Below are 26,260 nucleotides of genomic sequence, written 5' to 3' on the forward strand. Positions count from 1 at the left end.
CACAAAACAACTCTGACATTTACATTTATCGACTACGAATCTCGAAAGGAGAAATAAAGCAAATACAGTAGTTGGGGAGGGACTTATACCGATTGACTACAAACAAAGCATCATTTTACTCTTCCTTAGAAAGAGAAGTTCAGCTAAGAAGTAGAAACAGATGTATCAAGAAGGAAGAAACAGTTGGGGGTGTGATTAGCTCACTGGCTTAGCTGCTGGTTTCCCACCCAGAAGGCTGAGGTTCGAATCCTGGTTGATCCTGGTTAAGATTATCATCTCAAAAATCATTTTGCATCTCAGGAAGGGCATCTGGCCTTACAACCTTGGCTAAAACCAAACTCGAGCTTGGGTGGCTCCAGCAACCCCAGAAATAACAGGGATGAGCTGAAGAAAGTTTTTACTTCGAAGAAATTGACATGGAAGGTCAGGACATAGTTAGTGAAGAAAGAGCCTGACTATGACTGGTGTGTGGAAGTGTGAAATTTGTCCCTTTATACATTCCTCAATAAAAATTTGGAATACCAGTTAAAGAAAAGTATACATAGAACCAAGCCAAATTTTGTTTTTATGTATACTCTGTACTAATATATAAAGAGGTAAACTTTGTGTGTAATGGCTAATCTAGGAACTACTGGACCAATTCTAAAAATTATTTTACTAATGTAAATATACATTATCCCTGATGGACATGGGCTTTATTTTATTTTCAAAACAATTCGAGGGGAAAGGCAATGGGGCGAAATATAAAAATAATAGGCTAATATGGACAAAATAATGAATTTGTCGTACAAGGATGACACAAAGCTCATTTTAAGCCCCTTGACGCAAAGAACAAAACTTGTTAAGCCCTATGGGCCCGAAAACCATGTTTTAAGACCCTAAATCCAACCGTTATGAAGATATTGGCACCACATTACCCCTGCTCGAGGAATTGTTTAAAAGAAATAAACTGCCGTAACTATGGCAACGTCAGCTCCAGGATTCTTTAGCAGCGAGATTATGCATGTACGTTTGGGCATAGCTGCCAACTAAAATTGGTACACATATGACTTACTATCTGGAAGAAAATATAATCTTGTGTAAGACACTCATAGGACTCCTTTGGGTGGGGATGGAAAGGGGGTAAAGTATAAAAATTATATATAAATGTCATTGTTTTTGGCGTAGGGACGTGGCGACCCCATCGCCCAGTGGGAAACCACTGTAATCAACCACCCAAGTATTGGCGGGAAAACCATACCTCATTGGATTAGGAAGAAATGCCAACCCTGAACATCTAGGGTTATCCCTTTGCGGTTAACAACCGTGGTTGTAAATCGGAGCTTGCTTCACCCAAGGTTAACTACCTTCGAAAGTCAACCATAGAAAGGTCTTTTAGGAAAAAGTTTTCACCGTCCTGTCCAAGAAAGCAGGAGAAGGCTACATCGAATTCGGTGGGTAGCCACCTAGAAGGTGTCAAGTCGGAACGTTGGCAGTCACCCATTCCTATGCCAGCACATAGAACAGGATCAGATCTACTACATTGCAACTCATAATATTAATTCTCTACTTAAAGCAGGAAAAATAAGAACTTGACGGGCAAATTAGATAAACAGAAAATTTTAGTAGCAGGACTCCAGGAGATGAGAAATACTACAGAAGAACTATTTGAATCTCAAGGCTACAGAATTTACAACAGGAAACCTGTACTAAGGGTTATGAAACAATGTCCCCAATTTGGAGCTGGGTTTATAGTCAGTGTGAAAATAATAGATTCGATAATCGATTTTCAAGCCATCTCACCTAGAATTGCAACTTTGAGTTTAAAAGCATCCAACAAAATTTATACCATCATAAATGCCCATGCCCTTACTAATGAAAATAATTTTCTAACAAAGACTAGGAAAGAAGTGGAAAAGTTTCGGGATCTCCTTGACCAAACTGTAAACCAAATAAATATTAACAACGTTAAGATTCTGTTAGGGGACTTCAATGCCCAACTCGGAAGAAAAGAAATACTGAGATATCATTGGGAAATAGGCTCCATATAAACATACAAATAATAATGGTCAAAGACTTGTCGAACTCTGCAGAGAACACAAACTGATCTCAAAGTCCACATACTTCAAAAGGAGGCCCAACAAACTTAAAACTTGGAAACATCTTGATTGGAGAAAAGGGGAATGACAGCTGGATCACATATTTATGAACGAAACCTTCCACAGAGAAATCTACAATGTTAAAAGTATTAAGAGGAGTAGATATAGGTTCAGATCATTACATAGTCAAAATCAAAATTAAGTTCACACCACTGAAAAAGAAACCAAGACGCAATAAATGAAAGAGGAACTTTGATCCACACCAATTAATTAGAAATGATAAATATAGAGAAGTCACAGAAAACATAAAACTGACAGATAATTTAGAAGAACTGGTTCCAATTCTCAGGCAACAAGCTGAAAATTTAGCCCCATTGAACATGTGCAAAAGAATTGCCTGGTGGACCTCAGAATGTGACAAAATTCATGAAGAAAGACATCAGGCATGGTGAAAATTTCAAACACACAAAACAGAAGAAAGTGCAACCAACCTAAAAAATATCAGGAAAAAGTTCACACAAATTTTATCAGGCAAACCAAGAGACAATCACAGAAAGATCTACTCAACTCAATAGAATAAAACTACCACAAAACCAATTCCAGAGACTTTTACAAAATGTTTGGAAGACAAGTACAAAAATTTGCCCCTCCGACGTTAATGCTGAAAAGCAAGGGTGGAAAAACGACTCATAATGACAAGGAAAATGTCGAAATCATGGCAAAAACATTCATTAAAATTTTGAATTGTGAAGAACCCCAGGAACTTTTAGCAATTAATACAGACACGCCCATCAAAACCCCGCCTGAACTCATAAACCCCCCCCCCCCAACAATCCAAGAGGTGGAAACAGCACTCCAAGAGTTGAAAAATTATAAGGCATGTGGAAAAGACAGAGTTTTCGCAAAAACGTGGAAATATGCCAGTGATACAGTTCGAACATCCTTACACATGGTCTTAACAAAAATCTGGATAACAGAAAAGTTCCCCGAACATTGGACCACAGCCATAATCCACCACTGCACAAAAAAGGAGATAAAAGCAATCCAGATAATTACAGAGGTATCTCTCTCTTAGACTGCACATACAAGATTTTCTCCAGAATCCTATACAGGAGGATCAAGGAGCAACTAGAGGAAGAATTAGGTGAATACCAATTAGGCTTCAGACCTTGGAGAAGCTGGGCAGAACAAATCATTGTTTTAAAATTAGCCATAGCATATTACAAGAAGCAAAACAAACCCCTTGCAATAACCTTCGTGGACTTTATAAAAGCTTACGACTGTATCCATAGACCTTCAATGTTCAACATTTTAAGAAATTTCAGGCTCCATCCAAAATGAATCAAATTGATAGAACTCACCTTAACCAACACTAAATCAAAAGTCAAGTTGAGAGGGAAATTCTGTGAGCCATTAATCATAAAAACAGGCTTAAGACAAGGTTGCTTGTCACCACTGCTGTTCAACTGTGCCTTGAAATATATAATGAGGGAATGGTACAAGATTAACCCAAAGATCATCCGAATTGGAAGACCCAAAGACAACATAAGTTTAAATTGCCTAGGATTTACCGATGACCTTGCTATCTTGTCCAACAATATCCAGGAAACCAGACAACAAGTTATATCACTACAGGAAACAGCACAGAAAATTGGTCTTGGAATATCTTTCGAAAAGACAATAACTCATAAACAAAATTGCCATAGGAAACCAACAAATCAAAATTGTAGATAAATCTGGGAGAAATCATAACATATAACCTCAATGAAAAACCAGCATGGCATAGCAGAATAAATAAATTGACCAGAACACAATATGTCACCAAGAATACCTACAACAAAAAGGCCTGTCAATAGCAACAAAAAACACTACAAAATTCAATCAGAAATAACATACGCAAGTGAAACCATCTTCAAAACAACTAACACTGCACAAATAGACAAAATACTCAAGATAGAGAGAAGAATCATTAGAACGTACATCAACAAATTATACCAAAAAGATGGACACTGGAGAGTAGCTTTTAATGGAACAGTCTACAAGGAAATAGAACCAGTAATGAGCACAATCAGGAAGAAATGCATTTCATTTCTTGGACATCTAATTAGGACACCAGAGAACAGGATCATCAGGAGAATAATAGAAAAATTATGGAATAGTAAGTGCAACATTAGGTGGATTACAGAAAGCAAGGAAGATATGGGTGAACTACAAATTACAGTGTAAGATCTAAGAAACAAAACCGACAAAATCAGGAAACTCTCAGACAAGCTATCCAGACTGCAAACCAGAATCAACAAACAGACAATAGGGTGCTTTCTGATCAAGAAAGAAGGCTAAGATCAGAGAGAATGAAGAAGTACTGGGCTGAGAGGAAACTGAAAAGTTGGCTAGAGTTGTTTGTATGTATTACATCTCCTCCTAAACCTCTGGAGCGATTTCAACCAAATTTGGTACACTTATGACTTAGTATCAGAGGCAAACTGCGTGGGGGTAAGACCCCCCTAGCACCCTTATGCGCGGAGGATGAAGAGTGTAAGGTATAAAAATAATCTAAAATAGTATCAAATCCATAGTTTTCAGGGTCGCGAGATGAACAGTGATACTCCAAAATGTTTAAAGTCCAAGTTCAGGCCCCATTGGAAGTGAGGGGGGGAGTGAGATATAAAAATAATCGAAAATAGTATTGAATGTATAGTTTTTTGAGGGGTCGCTGAGATGAATAGTGACACTTCGAATTTTTTTGAAGTCCATGTTCAGTCTCCTGTGGGGTGAGGGGGCATGAGATATAGAAATAATCAAAAATAGTGTCAAATCCACAGTTTTTGGGGTCACTGAGATGAATGGTGACAATCCAGATATTTTATCTTGTAGAGAGAGGGCCTAGATGGGAGCAGTCTCGTTGACAGTTGAAATCCTGTACATTGTATCTACTGTATAGTGTGACAGCTAAATACATATAGTTATCACATTAATTTTTGATAGGATCATATACTTTCTAGTCAATTTGAGCTTCCATAAGAACAAAGTTTTACTTGAAAATTAATCTAAAACTTGAAATGAAACATATCTGAATAACTCTAAAACTGCGTAACAGATCGTAAAATATCAGTCAACAAGTCAAAAAGGAATTCTATAAAAATTCACTTCACACAAACCCCACATGACACTACAGCCCTTGAAGGGCCTTGGCCTACCAAGCGACCGCTGCTCAGCCCGAAGGCCTGCAGATTGCGAGGTGTTGTGTGGTCAGCACGATGAATCTCTCGGCCGTTATTCTTGGTTTTCTAGACCGGGGCCGCTATCTCACCGTCATATAGCTCCTCAGTTCTAATCACGTAGGCTGAATGAACCTCGAACCAGCCCTCAGGTCCAGGTAAAAATCCTTGACCTGTCCAGGAATCAAACCCGGTTCCTCCGGGAAACTTAAAGATGAACATTAAAAAACTATCCGTGCAATGCTGGGTACTACAGCTAGTACATAATAGTTCATTTGAAATGTTAAATACGGTATATAGAGAGAGGGTTTGATCTTACTCCTGTGAGTACAAATAAGAGTTGTTCATGTATGTGTTAACCTGCAACACATTTTCGGCAATATTCCAAACTTTTGTTGAGGTGTATATTTTCATGTTTGTCCTTGTTTCCTCCTTTCTGTTCCTTACTCTGACAAAGCAACCTGCCATTGTATTTAACTTAATGTGTGTTTCTCTCCTCCTTCCTAATTGTTTTGGATATAATAACAATATTGTTTGGCTAATAGAGCTGGGTGCAGACCTTGCAAACCAGACCCTCCAATGAGGGTGGGCAGTATCTGATGTATATGGGAAACTGTGTGGAGGAGTGTTGTATGAGTGAGTTGCAGAAGTGTAGGGGAGAGCACAAAAACCCAGTCCTCAAGCCAAGGGTATTAACCACTTATGTTTATTTCTCGTGATTCAGTCAGGAATTGAACACAGGGTCCAAAGACCAAGTCGCTGACCAGTCGCTTGTGGAGCTGGACTGTATTTGATTATTTATGTACATACATTTGTTTGTTTTAATTCTATTATTTATTTTCAAATACGTCTATGTTTTACAATATTAATAATTTATTTCCTCCATATTGAGCAAGTTGGCCATGTGGTTAGAGTTGCATAGCTGTGTGCTTGCATTCGTGAGATGGTGGGTTGGAATCCTACTGTCAGCGACCCTGAGGATGGTTTTCCACGATTTCCCATTTTCACACAAGGCAAATGCTGGGGCTGTACCTAAGACCATGGCTGCTACCTTCGCAGTCCTAGTCCTTTACCATCCTTCCATTGCCGAAAACTTGTCATGTGTTAGTGCGATGTTAAACCACTAGCAAAGAATGGTATTTACACGACTGTTTTATCATTTACTTCAAAATTGTCACGGTGTATACTCCTAATCCACTTTTCTCTTAATGTATTCTTCTTAGGAAACTTAAAAATACTAGTACGAGAGGCATTCGTGTGGTTTGATTTACAACCTGGCACAGAGCATGAGCGACCCATATTAAAATAAACACCTTTTCACATTACTACACATAATTACATATCATGAATGTTCACTGAATAAGACAAATAATTGGAAATTGTATCCTCTGTAACTTTATTATGTAGTACTTTTCAATATGACCAGTAAGATAAGTAATTAAAAATTAAATTTTTGGCACCTTCCCCTAAACTACCATTTCGAACAGAGTGAATAAAATTATTTATAGCATAGACTGTAGTTCCTTATTCCCTGATTTACATAAAATTCTGTTCACACATTTTCTCGCACTTCGGCGCTGATATAGACTTAGCAAAAATATCCAAATTCATGAATATTTCTGTTATCATAGCTGGTACGGTAAAAATGTAAGACATAAATGATACAAAATTTAATAATACATAACTTTAGTTATGCAGTATTTATCGATAGGGCCAATAATAACATAAATATCTGAGAAATTTTAGGCCTTCTCCTAAACTACCATTTCACTCAGCGTGAATAAAATTATTTATGGCCTAGATTGTAGCGACTTGTTACCCGACGTTATATACCGATTAGAACCGATTTTCATTAAATTCTCATCAGTCGTTTTCTCGTGATGAGCGTGCGTCATACAAATACAGTAGAGACAATACGCGACACTTCCGGATTTAGCCTTGTTAAAATGGGAGACAATTCGCAAGTGGCACTCCTTGTGGTGTGACCTGAAAATTCGCGCTAAATTCAAATATCAGTGGAAATGTATATACGGAAATTGATAAATAAATTAAGTCTAGAAAGAAACTGTTGCTGAAATATTGGCTTCAAAGATGCTAAAGCAATTCTGGATACATGAATGAAGAATTATTTAACACGTTATTATTTAATGAGGAAAGCAATGGCAAACTACCTCACTCCTCATCTTGCTTAGTATGCCTCATTTGGGCTCTGCCATTGGTTTTTGCTGTTTCCCTATAACTGCATAGCCTTTGGTGGTGCTATTTGAGGATCCAACCAGTCTCGGGGCTGATGACGTGACAGACACATCTTGTCAAAAAATGTCCATTGACTGACTAAAAAAACCAAAATTATTATTTAATGACTGAAATTAGACATATAATCAAGATGTGAAATGGACTGCTGTGAAAGGGCTTGATCTTTCATTTATGCATTACTTTTTTTTAGCTTTAGCACACCTATCTAAACTTTCACGGCTAGATTTTTTTTTCCTCATTTAAAAGCATTGTATCATCACATTAGCACACTTGTCAATAAAAATATCGGCACATTCCTTACACACATGATTCAGTGAATTTACATTTAAGAGCTGGACAATTTTCCTTTTAACTTGAAGTCTACTAACAGATAGAAAATCTATAAATTTAGCCGCAAATACTTCAAAATTTCCCTATAAGCAATACTTGCCATTACATTAGGGTAAAGCAATTTGCATCATCGCATTTCTTAAATCACCCATATTTTCTTCAGTGCGGTTTTGTAATCTTTTTCCATTATCGTGTGAAGTGAAATTAAAGAGACAGTGTTTGTTTGACTAAGTGAAATTTCTAAATAATCAGCTTGCTGTTCGTTTTTCATTTTGGGGTTGTCCATTTATTGTAGTAGAATATATGTACATCTAGTTGATTATATGTGGTGGGCAGTGGTTGCTAACATGTTTTCGTACGTGCAAGAGTGGTTTTCCCTATGATGTTATATTTGTAATGTTGAATTACCGCATGTGTACGTGATATTTTCGTGTTCGCCAGACGCAGCAATTTGGCTACTCCAGCCGCCATGTTTTTTTTCTACCGTACCAACCAGTGGCGGCTGGTGTTATCTGAAGCTAGGTGTTGCACCAACATTTTCAATACCTGGCGAGTTGGCCGTGCGGTTAGGGGCGCGCGACTGTGAGCTTGCATCAGGGAGATAGTGGGTTCGAATCCCACTGTCGGCAGCCCTAAGATGGTTTTCCATGGTTTCCCATTTTCACACCAGGCAAATAATGTGGCTAGACCTTATTTAAGGCCACGGGTGCTTCCTTCCAACTCCTAGGCCTTACCTATCCCATCGTCACCATAAGACCTATCTTTGTCGATGCGGCGTAAAGCCACTAGCACAAAGAAAAAAAATTTCAGTGTTACATTTTTATAACTTACAGAAATAACAAGAAACTCTTATTGTTAAGTAATGAACTAGATTCTTACTAAAACTGTAATATATCTAGCAATTACAACCCAGGAAATAAGAGGCTAATTATACACTGTATGTAATTACTCGTAATAATAACGTTACTGGCTTTATGTCCCACTAACGACTTTTTACGGTTTTCGGAGACGCCGAGGTGCCGGAGTTCTTTTACATGCCAGTAAACCTACTGACAAGAGGCTGACGTATTTGAGCACCTTCAAATACCACCAGACTGAGCCAGGATCGAACCTGCAACGTTGGAGTCAGAAGGCCAGTGCCTCAACCGTCTGAGCCATTCAATCTGGCACGGTTACTTTTGCCTCACTTCAATTGAAAATTTGATGTCTTTTTTTTCTTCATTGAAGCAAGATGTTGGTAAAATTGTGGGTGGTCTGGTATGGCGTGGAAAAGAAATTACCCAGCAAGTTGGCTGTGCGGTTAGAGTCGCGTAGCTGTGAACTTGCATTCGGGGTATAGTTGGTTCGAACACCACTGTCGGAAGCCCTGAAGATGGTTTTCCGCGGTGTCCAATTATCACACCAGGAAAAAGCTGTGGCTGTGCCTTAATTAAAGCCACGGTCGCTTCCTTCAATCTCCTAGCATTTTCCTATCCTATCGTCGCCGTAAAACCTATCTGCGTCGGTGCAACGTAAATGAAATTTGTAAATTTAAAAAATGGAAATGAATTATCTTTGCGAGAGGAGAGAAAGTAGGAATGAAGTGATCTCCGCAGAGTTGAGCAATCTAATGGGAACATTTGGAACTGTTTCTCGATAGGGGACTTGCTAGTCTCGTGCAACTCCCTGAGACCGATACTGGCGAGCACGCTACTTGATGCTATGCAGGCTTAGGTTCGTCCCTACTGTCTGCTAGGGAGTTGCCGTAGGAAAGCACACCCCCTATTCGAAGCCAGCAGCGTTTGTTGGTCCTTTACAAAGCATTAGTACAGTAAATGACTGAAAATGGTTGATTTTCATGTTTTCGATTACACATTAAGTTTATTGAACTAAAACATTAAGAAGAAAATACGACAAATGGAGTGCAAAATTATTGGGAGTTGTGCAACCCTGCAACAATACCACTCACCGCCCTTGGTACCAACTATAATAATATTGATGGTGGTGGTGGTGATTAAATTTTGAAGATGATTGTAAGAATGAGAAAAAGGTCATGAAGGGACGATCGCTTGAATAACAACACATGAGGGAGTTATGAAGGAAAGGACAACTTACTTCACATTAGATGCTCTAGTATCATAGATTCGGAAGGAAAATAAATGTGAAGGCCTCCAATATAGAAAGCTCTTAAAATTGATCAACAATAACGTTATAGTACGCAAACATTTTCTTGATCCCTGAGCTCCCTAGTGCTGAGTGGGAACTTGGGATCAAGAAAAGGTTCACGTACTATACATTGACCATTGTTTGTTGTGACGTGCTTTGTGTATTCTGCTGCCATTTATCTCTGATAGATAGAATTACTGCTGCGTATCGAGTATAACAGCCTGCCTGAATGTTAGTGGGAAGTAGCTGGGGAGTGGGGAGTTAGATCTCTCTCTTCTTTAGCATGCCATTCCTCTGGTTCATAAATTTTCTAATACTACTGGTACATAACACACTGGATCATCACTGGAGTGTTCGTGGCTGTCTGCAGCCTGGTCATCCTAGCTCTGAAACTTTGAACTGTTAGATCGACACTGTAGTACTTAAACTGTATATAGGATAATATCTTTTATTTATTTCCACCTATTCAATACATTACAAGAAGTTGGCATTTACTTTAAAACATTATTCAGATGAGACATGTTTCGCCTCTCACTGTGAAAGAAACGGGGCACAACTTTACCACAATTGAACAGGACCTTCAAATCTTAAAAACAATAAAAAAAGGTAGACTTATGACCGAATTCGAAAATTTATACGTATTTTTGGACCAAAAATTCAATGCTAATAAGAATTTAAATGATCCAATAGACAATAGAAGCCCTTTATATGACCAAATAGTAACATTATTCAATAATGTAAACCTTCAGGACAAAAAGTTTTTTAATATTTTCAAAACAGTATCAACAAACACCCCTACGTCAACAAATACATCACACCCCCTCCCCCTCCCATCTTACGTAATTCCCCTCCACGCGCCATTCATAAACCAATAAATGATACACGCCCCTCCGCTTCCCCTACCATTCACAACTCCCTCCCGTTCACGAATCACAAGCCTACAACTCCGCCCCCTCCTACCCACCTCCCTCTAGCCAGACGACATACGTACAACACAAGGAGTAAAACCCGTTAGTGACCATTAGTATCCTAATAGCGCCTCACACAGCTTGTTAAATGGGCCTACAACGCCATAGGTAAGCACCAACATTTTCTCACTAACAACACTTAAACAAAACCTTCCCATGTTTTCTTTCATTTTCGTCAAAATTAACTACAGTCTTTTCTTCATTTCAGAACCATTCTATAACAACAATAATTCAACAGCTTCATCAAACTTCCATAATACTCTTCAATAGTATAAATTATTTACAATCAACGTTTTATAAAATATATTGTCATCGAAGAAGAACACAACAGCTCTCCAACCTTCACGTCAAAAAACCATACCAACGTTGAGAATTTCCACCCATCATCATCTCTGCAACTTTCTTTTTACAAATTAGGCCAACTATAAACATCTGGTGAACTTCTTGTCAACGCAATCTTGCCGAATAAATCTAAAATAACCTACGGAATGTTGACCAATAAATATCACGGACATACGCATGCCAACGTCAAGTAACTTTTGTCAAGCAATTGGAATGTTTTTCCTTCATATTTTTTATACTAAGCTGTATATTTTGACTTATATCTTTTTACCATATATTTAGCAGTTATTTGACCTACATTTCAAACTTTGACTACGGCTTTAAGCCATCAATTGTCTTTTATAGTCACATGACGCCTTCATTTTTAAAATGTACCTCTTATAAATCTACCAGTTTTTATGTATCAATTGTTTATATTATATATTCTCATTGAACTGATTTCATATGCCTTCCACTATGTATTAGACATCTATTAATGACTACGGCTTTAAGCCGTACAATCTTACGACGTCCTAATTAACAAAGAACTACATATGTGTTTATCATTTTGTTAGATCTATAGTTATTTCATTGAACATTTTATATGTACTACCTTTGAATCCACTAGTTTTTAGTATCATTTGAATGTAATGTATATTCTCATAGAACTGATATTTTATGCCTTCCACTATGTATTAGACATCTATTAATGACTACGGCTTTAAGCCACCTTCTCTTACTATAGTAGAATCAAACAAGTCCTATTCAACAAAGAACTACATATGTTTTTATCAATATATTGGATTTTTAGTTACTTCATGAACATGTTTATAACTAACGTAAATCTTACCTCTCTTATCATCAAACACATTTTTGAATATCTTTAACCAGATGCCTGGTAAAATAATAAGGTTTTTGATAATGACTGAAGATGCCTCACAGTGAGAGGCGAAACATGTCTCATCTGAATAATGTTTTAAAGTAAATGCCAACTTCTTGTAATGTATTGAATAGGTGGAAATAAATAAAAGATATTATCCTATATACAGTTTATGAAACTTTCAATACGGACGAAAAATGATTTTCATCACTTGTAATAACTGTAGTACTTTTAGCTAAAAGTGAGAAAATGTGCTGTTTTTCATTTTAACGAATATTTCATATGGTAGCATTGCTTTTAATCGCGACGTTCATACTGCCATCATTGTTATGACCTATGTTGATTTCAGTTGGGAAAACTATAAGGACAGTCTTTCTGAGAATTCCATAGCGAAGCACGGGTACATCAGCTAGTTATTTGCTCCAAATAGCATTGCGCTTCGCATAATCGCACGGGTGCTTGATGCAGTACTATATTAATCTATGCATTTGCTAAGTAATGGCATCTAAGTGCATGACTGATTCACACATGTGAAGTATGAGTTCATACCGTTTTTGGTAGGCTTATCAGAGACCGATCATCTCACTCACATACTTCCTGTGAGGGAATAGATGTGTGTAATTTTTAGCCTTGTAGCCTCATATAGCAACAGTTGGGCTTTGAGACAGTAAGTGTTATAAATATATATCATAGTACTGTATTGCGTAAGACATGTAGAATAAGCAGTTTTGACCAATTGTATCTCCTGATTTATCCTGATTTTCATATCAAAATCTTCTGATTTTTGGTTTTGTAAAGTTGGCAGGTATGTTCTTGTTTACAATTTTTTTTGCATACTTGATGAATGTTACTGATTTTAAAGAGAATTATGTTGGCTTTTGTTTGCAGTTATGATAGCTACACAGGAGGAAATGGAGTCTGCAAAACTTCCTCTGGAAGATAGAGATTATTGTGCTCATAAATTGTTGAAGTACCGTGCTTGCCGTGCTGATGTTTGGCCATGGTTGTATAAATGCCATCATGAGAAGCATGACTATTTACATTGTGAATATGAAGAGTAAGTTACCAGTACAGTACCATTATATATTTTTGATCAAGCTTTCATTCCCATTATCAACATTTATTTTATTCTAACCTTATTAATGAATGTTGTCAAAGGCAGATTATTATTATTATTTATTATTTAGCGTATGGCATACAAATACGTTATTACACAGTGTTCTCCCCAGGACCTTTTTAATGGGCGCACCGCCCGGCTGTTTTTACAGATCGCCCGGCTAACATAACCTAGATGAGTGCTAGTTACTTTATTTGAACACATAGTTGAGTCATTGGTTGTTTCGAATTAAAATATAAATACTGTGAAACTATTTATTTAAATGATAAAAATTCATTGTTGTCAGCATAATTACATTGGAGTTTAAGTGTTTTGCTTTGCTATAACGTAGCGTTGTGCGTGAGCGGCTCTTGGATCAGCGTAGAATCAAGGAGAATATGTAGAATCGCTTCCGAGCACTTGTCTCGATTACGTATGACGTCACAAACCCGCACGGCACTCCACAGCAACGGAGTGGCAAGCACGATGATACACGATTATGAACGAGCGGTAGAACACCAGAAGTTCAAAATTCTCTGTCAATACTTGAATTAGTAACGATTAGAACAAATTCCATGCAATACAAATGGAAGAAATACACCGTATAACATTGGCCAGGATCGTTAGAGACCATTATAAGAACGAGATGGTGATTGTGATATATTAGTAGTGTTCTAAAACACAAAATTCTAACTACATTCTCTCAATATAGAAATTCATTTACGAATCAATTGGAGAGGATTATGTTGCAGCAGCATTATTAAAGTCATGCATCCCAATGTGATGCTTGGTACCGGCTTCCTCCCAGTCACCTTGATGAATTCATTAACAGTGTTATACTGATAATAATAATGTTGTCTTTTCGTACCAGTAACTACTTTTGACGGTTTTCGGAGACGCCTAGGTGCCGGAATTGTGTCCCGTAGGAGTTCTTTTACGTGCCAGTAAATCTACCGAGGCTGACATATTTGAGCAGATTCAAGTACTACCGGACTGAGCCAGGATCGAACCTGCCAAGTTGGGGTCAGAAGGCCAGCTCCACAAGTCTGAGCCGATCGGCCGGGCAACAATATCACTAGCAACTACATAGAAATTACTGACATTCAGTCCTTCCATACTTAATTTCATGAGGTGGTAACGCGAATACCGGTACCACACTAATATTTGAGATTATGCTAAGTTAAGATTTAACCGAGTTTGGGGTTTTGTTCATTATTTTATTCTTGATTTGAAATATATGTACTTCGCATATATTGAATCATGCCATTGCCTTGGAGTCATTAAGTGTTATTTTAAACATACTTCCTTCGTTACATCACGATTTCATTCCCGCTAGTTTCGTTGTTACAAGTAATTTTACGAACGGTCAGAGATACCGATGCGTATTCCTATGGACTCGATTCCGGCGCAGTGTCCATTTCCAGGCATAGAACTCAACTCGATACAGACTTTCTCGACTCCACTCCATCGCTAGCTTATCGCAGTATTTTACCAAATCCTTCAATACAATATTTGGTATTGCGCATTTGCTATGGCAGCCATTTTGACGGAAAATATCGATCTACAATCGAATATGAAATATACGAATCGATAGAGTATGTGTTAGTGTTCAGTGTCACCAACTTAGTTGTTTTCGAAGCAAATCTTTTTGTTCGGTGGTCTTTTGGTTTCTTTAACATTTACTACTGCTAACAATGGACTTCAGTTGAATTATAGTTCCGATTTAATTACATTTTAACTATTGTTGTCAGTGTTTTCCATTTGTGCTTTACTTTCTAATTCATCACGAATATTGGTATTATTTTCAATCTCTTGGCGGGAATTACCTAAATGAACTGCCCGTTTCATTTCTTTGTGTTTTTGACGCCAAATTCTGTGTTCTCAAAATCAGCAGGAAATCTCGTCAAACATCTACTCTTCCAAGTTCCTTTAAGAAAGAACCTAGTAAAAGTAATAATTCAACACCAGGAGAGATTTCCGAAAAGGACATTTCTGAGGCCGCCTCATCTGGTGAAGTGGAAATTATTCAAAATGAAAAACCACAAGTGAAACATTCTTCTAAACACCACTTATCGGGCATCAGTAATGACTGGTTTAAGCAATTTACGTGGTTAATTGTGAAAGAACATGGTATGTTTTGTTCCACATGTATAAAATGTTCATTGAAGAAACCGACAAAGAAGGAAGCGACTTGGGTGACTATACCGTGTGCAAGACTTCGAAAGGAGAGTTTAGTTGACCATGAACAAAGCAAGCTGCATACCAATTCCTGTTCAAACTTACGTGAAAGACGTGCATTCGAAGAAACTGGATTTGGGCAAATAGAAAAATCAGTTTCTATTTTAAACAATTTACAGAAAGATGCTTTTCTCGGAGCCCTAAGATCAATGTATTGGTTGGCAAAAAATGAGCTACCACACACTACACTATACGGAAAATTGCTCAAACCCTGTGAGGCTATGGGTTGTACATATCTAAAGCATCTTAATATTGGTGATAATGCTAATTATACTTCAGAAAGAATAATGCAGGAGTTACTTGATGTTATAGCTTCAGAAATTAGATGTGAAATATTGAAGAACATACATTCAGCAGATTATTTCAGTGTTCTGTGTGATGAAACTGCAGATATTTCTGTACTGAAATAACTTATTGTGTACATAAAATATGTCAGCCAACTTGAAAAAGAGGTTAATGTTAGTTTTGTGTCAACCTGCAACATCATTGATGGTAAAGCTGAGACCATAACAAATAAACTAACTGAAATCCTTGAAAATTTAGGGTTAAAAACTTGTAATTTGGTAGGTCTAGGATCTGATGGGGCAGCTGTCATGATTGGTAAGCAAAAGGGAGTAGCAACACTGCTAAGAGAGGAAACAAATTGACTCAGGGTGAACTGTCACTGCATTAACCACAGATTGGCACTTGCTAGTGCCCAGGCAGCAGCTGAAATGCTTTATTTAGTGAAGTTTAATGACATTTTAAGACAACTCTTTTTCTTTTTTCGAAATTCCTTAGTCAGGATGGCTGGTTTAACTGAAATCCAGAATATCATGAATAGCCCTCAAATTAAACTAAAATTGGCCAGTGATACTAGATGGTTGTCTCATGACTCTGCTGTACAGTCTCTAAGAAGGTCTATGGTGAGTGTTGTTGCTGCACTTGAAAGAGAGGCCACTGAAAGGAATGATATTACAGCTGAAGGCTTAAGCAAGTACATGAACACATACAATTTCTTAGCTGCAATTATGATGCTTTCAGATATCTTGCCTCTTCTATTCACATTGTCTAGAGCTTGGCAAACGCAAGATATTGACTTGACAGAAATTGAACCAATCTTAGAAGCCACAAAACTCAGCATCTTACAATTGAAAGAGACTCCAGGAAATCATTTTCATAGTCTCTGTCACCATCTTGCTGGTGAATGGTCAGACTTCCACATCACTTATTCAGATGTCGATGTTGTGACCTTCAAGACAACAATTTATAACAAGTACATAGATACTGTTATCCAGCATCTAGAACACAGATTTTCAGATATGCCCATCATTTCCTGCTTTTCAAGAGTGTTTAATGCAAAAAGTCAAGATCAGAATGAAGCTTCTGAGTTGCTTCTTGATTTCTACTCTAAAATGGGAAGCCCTCCAGTCATAAATTACAATAGCGCTAAACTGGAATGGTCTGTTGCATCAAAAATGTTCCAAGGAGAGTCCTACATTGGATTAAGACCTAAACAAATAATGATGAAGTTTGCAACAATATGCTAGCTTCAGGAATCTTCTCCAAATTTAGCAAGACTAGCTGCTATTGGACTGTCCAGACCTGTGAGCACAGCTGAATGTGAAAGGGGATTTTCGGCTTTGAAGAGAGTTAAAATCTCTTTGAAGAATCGCATGAAGCAGAGCACACTCAACAATTTGATGCTGATTTCACTAGAGGGACCAGACTCAACAGAATTCAATTATATAAGAGCTGCAGACAACTGGGCCTCAAAGAAGAAAAGAAGAAACAACATATAAAATGTCATGCTAAAAGTAAATTTCAATTTTTTAATGGTAGAAAGAGATATATCTTATTTTGTCTTGTTGGTGATAACAGTGAAAACAATTTTCAGTTTATGTTTACCTCTCTGATATTATTGTCAATCCAAGCATGTGCCCCACCTATATCAACCGGAGGGGAATAAACAATTTATTTATTGAAATTATATCACTCATTTTTGAAGTAGTATTCCCCCACCCGGCTACTTATTCCTGCCACCCGGCTGACAAAAATTTCTGGGGAGAACACTGTTACAAATGAACAAAAATAACCAATGAACCAATCTACAAACAAATATCTATATCTTGTATGTACTCAATACATTTTTGGGTTGCCATCAAGAAGTCTTCATATGGCCCTCCATATGCTCTGATGCTGCATTCCTCCCTGATGTGTTTAATAGTTTGTCGCGGTGCACTACAGTCGCATAGCGGCGAGGAGAGCATTCGCCATTTAAAAAGTGAATCCCCACATCTTCCGTGTCCCGTCCTGAGTCGGTTGAGCATTGACCATACCTTGCGGGGTTGATCAAACCCTGGAACTGTCTTATCGATGCATGGCATTTTCAGGCATGTAGCTGGAGCATTTTGCATCCATTCTTCCCTCCAGGAATCGGTGATGTTGAATCCGATGTGATTGATCTCGGCTGCAAGAGGTGGATGTCTCGAACGAAGTCGTTTGATTTTGATGTCTGAGATGTCAGAGTGTACCGGTAGTCCAGGGTTTGCTAGGATCTTGGTGTATTCTCTGATCAAAGCTACTTTCCTTCGCAGGTTAGGAGGTGGTATGTTACTTAGGACAGGCAGCCAGATTGTGGGAGTAGACCTGATTGTTAATGTGATAATGCGCATAGTACTATTAAGTTGGACATCAACTTTGTTAGTATGGGCGCTGTTCAACCATACTGGTGCGCAGTACTCCGCAGCAGAATATACCAAGATCAGCGCAGACGTCCGTAGAGTTGTGGCGGATGATCCCCACGTGGTTCCACAAAGCTTTTGTATGATGTTGTTTCTTGTTCTCAGTTTCGCAGCAGTTTTTGTGAGATGTGATTTAAACGACAGGGTCCTGTCTAGCGTGACTCCCAGATATGTTGGTTCCTTATTGTGGGTAAGTTGTGTACCATCAAAGTAGACTTCCAGAGTCCTATTGGATTGTCTGTTGTTGAGATGGAAGCAAGTCACCTCTGTTTTTGATGCATTAGGTCGAAGCCTCCATTTACGAAAATACTCTGCAAGCACAGACAAATCAGATGTTAGAGTTTCTTCCATGGGTTCGAAGTGAGTGTGCCTAGTTGCAATGGCCCAATCATCAGCATATCCAAACTTTTTGCTGACAGTTTCTGGCATATCAGCAATGTAAAGGCTAAAGAGCAGTGGGGCTAGAACAGAACCTTGGGGGAGACCATTTTGGAGGAATTTCTGGCCACTGGTTTTGTTTCCCATAATAACCTGAAATCCTCTGTTTCCAATCAATGACTGTTATACAGAGAAGGTAAAAGTGAAAATCATGGGCAACATAACCGAGTATACAGGGTGAATTATCTAAAACTTTAACTTCAGATATTTCTGAAATGGAAGGTGCTATTGTGTCACCGAAATGAAGTGTAACCAAGGGCTTATGATATTATTGTAGTCCATACATAGATTTTTAATAGTGATTAGAATGTGTATTATTTTAGAAAGTCAAGTGCCTTTGCTGGCAGGACCTAGTGTTTACAGTGCACTATGTCTTCTGGTATAGGCTAGAGCAATTTTGTTACTTTCATTGATCTGTCTCTGTCTTATCCTTGGCTTTGACTATATGAAAGTGACTGAGGTATGAGCGATGCTAGTAATGCCATTCCTTCTGCAGCCAGTCCCTGCTATGAATGGTGTGAAAATGTTGCTCGTAGGGTCGGTTGGTGCATGCATTTCAGTGGGCTTGGCAGACTGATATGTAATAGCAACTTCTGGCTCGGTGAGGAAAGCAACGGAAAACTACCTCACTCCTCATTTCCCTAGTACGCCTCTTCAGTGATGCCTAGGCCATCTATGACAGCTGATGGCAGAGCTGTTGAGGATCCAACCAGCCTTAGGGCTGAAGACTGAACATACATACATTTTTCAAATGGAGTAATATCTATTGAAATTAACAAAATAAAACTGGAGTAAATTAGAATGTCAGTGGTGTTTTATACAAGATTCTAGTACAAGTAATTTTCGAGCTGTCATAGTTTGAAAATTTACTTACAATTATTACTCTCTATCATTTCCCTCTTGATCTCATTTATCTCTCCTTGGATCTCTTTGTTCTTTTCCTCCATCTTGTCACTCATTTCGGCCTTTAAATTGTCCATGTTACACTTGATTTTGTCCATGTCCGATCCTATTTTCCTAATCTCCTCCATCATTACTTTCTGCTTCTCCTCTTGTTCCGTAGTTATCTCTTCCATCTTCTCCTAATGTTTATTCATTTCCTCTTTCATCTCCTGTTTCATCTCTTCCATCATTATCTTCTGTTTTTCTTCTCGTTCCTTGCTCATTGCTTCCATCCGCTCTTGGTATTTATTTATTCTCTCCATCATTTCCTCCTGTTTCTCATTCTGCTTTCTACTTTCTTCTTCTTGCCTTCTATTCATTTCCTCCTTCATCTCTTCCACCATTATCTTCCGTTTCACCTCTTGCATCCTGCTTATTCCTTCTATCATTTCCTTTCTGGCTTCTTCTTCACGCTTTCTGGCTTCTTCTTGTCTTTCTTTCCTTGCTTCTTCATCACGCTTTCTATTCATCTCTTCCATCAGCTGTTGGAACTTCTCTAACTCCTCCTTGCTCTCCTCTCATCTTTTGCACCTCTTCTCTGTCATTGTTTCTTGCTTCTTCTATTTTCCTCCACTTCTCTTATTGTTCTTTCTGGTCTTTGAATTGTACCTTCATGTGGCTCAATGTCGTCATATTGATTTATATGTATTGCTTTCAACTTCTCTATTAACTTGACAATACACTAATGTTTCCTATAATTCTATATAAATCAACTCTTCCAACAATATTATTATAATTATTCTATGCAACTGTATTTATATGTACTCAATAAATAAATAGGCTTAACTACCCAGATTAAGCATTACGGATGACCTTGCCACCATTTTTGTCAAGAAACATGACACATTTGTCCTATCAGCTGTGATTCCAGTTTTTAAAACTCTCAATCTAGATTAATTATCAAAAGAAATTCAAATAACGTGATTCCTTATAATCTATTCCTATATCTACGTCGTCTCTTAACACCCTATGATTAACATTCTTAACTAGTCATGTTCCAAAATCATGAACCTATTCTATGTCATTTAGATCTTCTCTCAGTCTTGACTTCTTCCAGCTATCTCCTGTTAGCCTCTTCCTATTATTCATCTATCTCTTCTTCACAGTTCTCCCGCTCATCTCTCTACGTTCTCTCCAATTCCAAAATCAATAATTATCAGGTCGGATGATAACTCTCTTACCAGACCCAACTAGGTTTTGCGGTGTATTTATATTTTTCTCTAATTATCTTATCACTGTTTTCTACTACTTCCTATTAGTGACCTTCTCAAATACCTTTCTCTCCTGACAAGTTCCCCCGGTGACTTTCTCTTCTTTTTACGCCGCTGTTGTGCCAAAGTCTTTCTGTTTGACAACCTTTCTCTAGTACCTTTCTCTTTTACTGCGAGACATTGGTGTGCTAACTTCTTTATGCTTGGCAACCATCTCCAGTATATTTCTCTTTTATTGCTCCACTGTTGGGTGTCAATTTTTTTATGTTTGCCGACCTATTGCTTCACGTTCCCGCGGTGTCTTTCTCTTCAATTGCCCCACGTATGGGAGCCAGTTTCTTTATGCGCCGTTCTCGTGTCCAGGTAAGAACGCACAAGATCCAGACTAGCTCAAATTATAATAAAATTTGCCACTGTGTCATTTACGGGCTATGAGTTCCGGTTGAGAAGAAAGAATACCGAATTATGCGCGAGGAAATCTCTAACTCACGTAGAAGGACGTCTCCTGCTCGCACATTAGCTAGAATTCCTTATGGTTTACCAGATTGCCAAAAATATAGGTACTTACAACTAAGTAACTACTCTACAAAGCCATTAAAAGAAAGGTTGATATTTTAACATACTACTTTTATTACAAACTCAGTTCATTCCGTAGAAAGAATATCATAATTTCTCCTTTGGGAATAAAAGTAACGAGTGATGGGCTGTGCCCTTATCTAAAAGTTCATTTCTGACAACATTAAGTTAAGGTTCTTGGAAGAAACGAAGTGTCCAGTTATGATGCTTGAAAAATAAATAATCACGATCTTAAAAGATCTCAATCAAAGAACTACTTGTCTAGAAAGTCTCTATTTGAAAAAGAAAGAAACTAAATTAAATGATGGTATCGGATAAAGAAATATTGAGTAATGACAATATTAAGTAATTAACACATCAGATGATTAAAGTACTAAATGATAAAATATTGGATAAGTAAAACATTAGATAATTAAAATATTAGATGGTTAAAATATTGACTAAGTAAGATATTAGATGCATCTAATGAAGAAAAATAATATTTACATTACAACATAATATGTACAGTGTCATAGATTGAGGGTGGTTTTAGAAAATATAGGACACTGATTCGTATTTGGCAGTAAACCTCTTAACGAAATTGGAATCACATCTTTTCTACATGAAATCTCACAAAATTGAATTCAAATGTTCTGTTTTCTCTCATCTTATTTACGTTGATTCACAGAAATGGAATAACTTCTCTTGCTTCTAATTCTTTGTGTCAAGATACACAATCAAATTAACCTGGAAGATATCCTCATAGTATTTATAATACTTGACAGATGTTGTATTGCAAGTAATGCTCATGTTTCTTGACGCATTCTGTTGCATAAACATCGATAAGTCTCCCTTAAATTAATGTATACTCTCAAAAGGACGATCAAACATCGCATTTAGAAAATTAGATAAATTACTCTTTTTAACTTGAGATTATTCATAAAATTCAAGTGCATATCCATGCTATTACACTATATTACCAAGTGTATACAATCATACTTCCATCAAAATATACGATAACTATGTGGTCTACCTTGTGCGAAGACTCTACCTCGAATTAGTAACTCTCATTTGTGCAGTCAAGTCACCAGTGATACTAGGTAATGCCTTAGAATTAACTTCAAAGTCTGCCTAACACATGAGAAGAATCTTATAATTAGAAGATATACAAGGGTGTTAGCTAGTTTAAATTCATCATCCTCATCAGAAGTCATTTGGTGATTTTACACATAAATGTCAACATACGGCTGGCATTGCTAACGCATTCTATCCTACTCTTGGCTTACTCATGGGTAAATAATCAAATGAAAACAGAATAAGTTCACTAATCACTTCAAAATACGTAACTTGGAACATTATGTCCTCAACAACATAACCATGACTATATTTGCGAAGAATAATAACTACCACCAATATTAATTTCCATATCTCATATCATTACTCACATTAAATAATCATCATTTCACATTTCAAATAAATATCACATTTCACTTCACCGTATATATCTTATCATATTCTAATTCGACGTATCTCTTACCTTTATTGTGGTTCGTGAACTTATCTACCCTGTCATAGCTTTAATCCTTTCATAATTCCAAAGTATATTACCACATTTATACGTATAGTAAGCATTGCGTACACACGATCTCCTTCATACAATTCTTCAGTCTCATAAGTTCTCACACATGCCTAACTTCTATTTAAAATGTCGTATGAAACTCACCAATACAATAAGAACTAGCCTCCTCTCACATTATATTGACAGCGTTACGAACGAAGGCTTTCTTATCACTGAATGACTGTTCCCTACATGTAGATTTGACGTTTAAGGTTTGAAGAATACCTAATATCCTTTAACCTAACTTTGGTGACCAACTACTCGTATTTATTAATTATCATACTTGCATTGACAAGAATAGCACTTTAATAATAAGAGAAATGAATAATTTCTTACTTGTACATTTAACTCAAAGTGGACTTATCTTTGTTCAGCAACTCCTGTAGTCAACTCATGTCCGGGCGTTTGGACATGCGGACATAGCTCCATTCATCTCCCTTAGGTGTTTGGGAACGTTCGGGACCGTCTCGTCTGGTTACTGGTCATGCTGGGGCTGGCAACATCATCCTACGGTGCGTTCATCTGGGTAGTCCACCTTCCGTCTTCTTAGAGCATCATGGTAATGGCTTGAGCAATTGGAACAGAATAATAATACATCATTTCAGTCAACGTCGTCATCTTTTGGCTATGTTCTGTTACTATTTGCCTATGATGAATAAACGTCGTTCTTGGAAGAGTTGATGTTAGAAATAATTAAGTCTGGGATAGGTAAAATTTATTATTCCACTCAAAATGTAAAAATTGCATTTTATATATGTTCTTTCTCAATGTTCTTGCCGAAAATCCAATCCTTTAGCCATTTAAAATTGGGAGCATCGGCTAATACGTCGTCTAAGGAATGTGATGTGACGTATCACCGTGGAATCTTCTGTATTTTTAAAAGTAATTTAATTTCGCGGAGCGAAGTAATGTATCCCGCTAATAATGTAGAGTATAGCCATAAATAAAGTCTTCCTCCTGTCGTCAGAATGAAATTCCGATACGCTGATATCCTCCTTTTGGTAACCGACTATGTCGTTACTCTCATAAGCAAGTTAAGTGAATGCATGAAATTTTCTTTCTCATTTTTTCCTTAATAATAGCTCGTAACAATCTTCTCGCTTCGTTCTTTTTTCACCGCCTTCTATGTTTCGTTCTTTTTCCGAGCGCTTGACGAAAATATTACCATCTGGGCTTGTAATAGTGTCTGACGTTTAAATATCGTCGTTTTGACAATTTAGACTCCATTTTTGTTCCGGTTGTATTTTTGAGTAACAGTGAAATGGCACAATAGGAAGGATCCACAGTGTTCCAGTAGCCCCTCCCCTACGTCCCGTCCCCTCTCCGTGGAACAACATGCTTTGCCCAAAATTTTCCACTAGCTTTGCCTTGACCACAGTCGTGAAATAGTGTTTGGTGACAACGGACTAATCCAGATAAGTACAGAATTTTGTTCTTCGTTATGTTAATACGGTGTTGGTGAGTACTTACAAAATCCTCATTTATTAATACTTATTTCATATTATCACCTAATAGGGGTCAAAAAATACTGGGCGCCCAGTCGCTATGGCGCCTGAAAATTTTAACCTTGCGCCTGAATTTTCAAATTCAGTTTTCAAATTTTTTTTTTTTTTAATTCGGAGTTCCCTTACATGTACGTTCCCATCACTTTACAAAATAACAAGTCGTGTGGTGTTTCACGTTTTTTTCTGTAGCTCATATATTCTAATATGTGCAATAAACATTTTCAGTGCTTTTGGCAGAGTCTGTTATGTAATTGCTCTTCATACCTTGTAACTGGACTTTTCAGTTCTGCACGGGAGCTGCCTAGCGGTCAAGGGAGATATCGTTTTAACCTGTCAAACAAGTATCCTTTCATGTGGATTATTATAACACATCGAGTTCCATTACAGATGATCAGCTATCGGTAGCCGAGTACAAAGATCAGACCAGAGTTGTGGAGAAATGCAGAGAACTACTACGTTAAATAATTCCACAAACACTACATTACCACTTTCCTTCCCGTGACTAACCGTTCCTCAACTATTGAGTTGGATACTATTTATTTTATAGCAAAAAGAAACGGGTTCAACAGGCAATTTGTGGATAAAATTATTAGCAAAATTGAGAAAAAAATCATTTTCCACATTAACTAAGGATACCAAAAAGAAAGAAGATAGTTACGCCCTTTTTACCTATAGTCACAATAAAATATACGATATTACGAATGTTTTCAAGAAACTTAATATGAAAGTTTCTTTTAAAACAACCAATAACAACGCTCATCTTTTCTCCAATCAACACACTATCAACAGCGGCAGTAGCAAATTTCAGAAATCAGGTGTTTACAAATTAAAGTGCCAGCAGTGTTCCGCCAGTTATATCGGACAAACAGGCCGCAATTTTAATATAAGGTATGGTGAACATGTTAATGCGTCAAAGTACGGCAGATTCTCAGCATTCGGTTCTCATATGGACGATACTAATCATTCATTCATGGGCATACAACAAGACCTTCAAATTCTCCATTTATGTAAGAAGGGTAATCTATTGAATATTTTAGAAAACATTTTTATAAATATTGATCAAAAATACAACCCGATTTATAATCTTAATGAGATATCGGAGGACATTAATATACTTGTCGAGGAGTTAATCAAGAAATTCTTTTCACGAAGGCTCGTGAGTAATGCTTTACCTCACGCCTCTCCCCTTACATCAAACTCCCCTCAACCTCCCCTCACGGTCAGTCCTCAACGACCTTCAAGGACGTCACTCAGTTAGCTTTAGCACTTGAGGTGGAGTGGTCGATGTAGGATGGGCAAGGAGGTGAGTGACTGGATGGGCACTTAGTTTACATTTCAATTGAATTTTATTTCTTTAGTTCATTCATATATCTTTTTCTTTTTAGGCCCCTATTGTCAACACACTATCAGTTTCAACTTGTATCACCAGTATAACTCCACCTCCTAATCAAGAAAGCTGTTGTAATGTGGCATCACCTCAACAATGTTTTTGTACAATAGGCACATAATTTTATTCGCACAGCCACTTACTGTGTTTTATAATTGACAATTCGACGTTTTGAACAACATTTTTAACTTATGATTTTATTGGACTTCATGTTTCACATCATGTTCACGCCGCACCATTTTAATATTGATGATTGACAAGACGCCACCACGCCGCGTCACATGATACTAAGACTTTTTATCTACTCAATTCAACGTGTCCTCGCCTTATTTTTAATGTTTTGTATTTGTG

At 37.4% G+C, this 26,260-nt stretch overlaps 1 protein-coding gene across 1 annotated transcript in view; it reads left to right on the top strand.

The window, feature by feature from the left end:
• ND-B18 (NADH dehydrogenase (ubiquinone) B18 subunit) overlaps positions 1-26,260 on the top strand; it is a 56,758-nt gene that overhangs the window by 21,451 nt on the left and 9,047 nt on the right. The window contains exon 2 of the mRNA XM_067151892.2: positions 13,085-13,253. Within this exon, the coding sequence (XP_067007993.1) occupies positions 13,085-13,253 (169 nt within the window). The remainder of the gene's footprint in view (positions 1-13,084; positions 13,254-26,260) is intronic.

This window comes from Anabrus simplex, chromosome 1 (assembly GCF_040414725.1).
Source record: "Anabrus simplex isolate iqAnaSimp1 chromosome 1, ASM4041472v1, whole genome shotgun sequence".
In the NCBI taxonomy this organism is placed as follows: domain Eukaryota; kingdom Metazoa; phylum Arthropoda; class Insecta; order Orthoptera; family Tettigoniidae; genus Anabrus; species Anabrus simplex.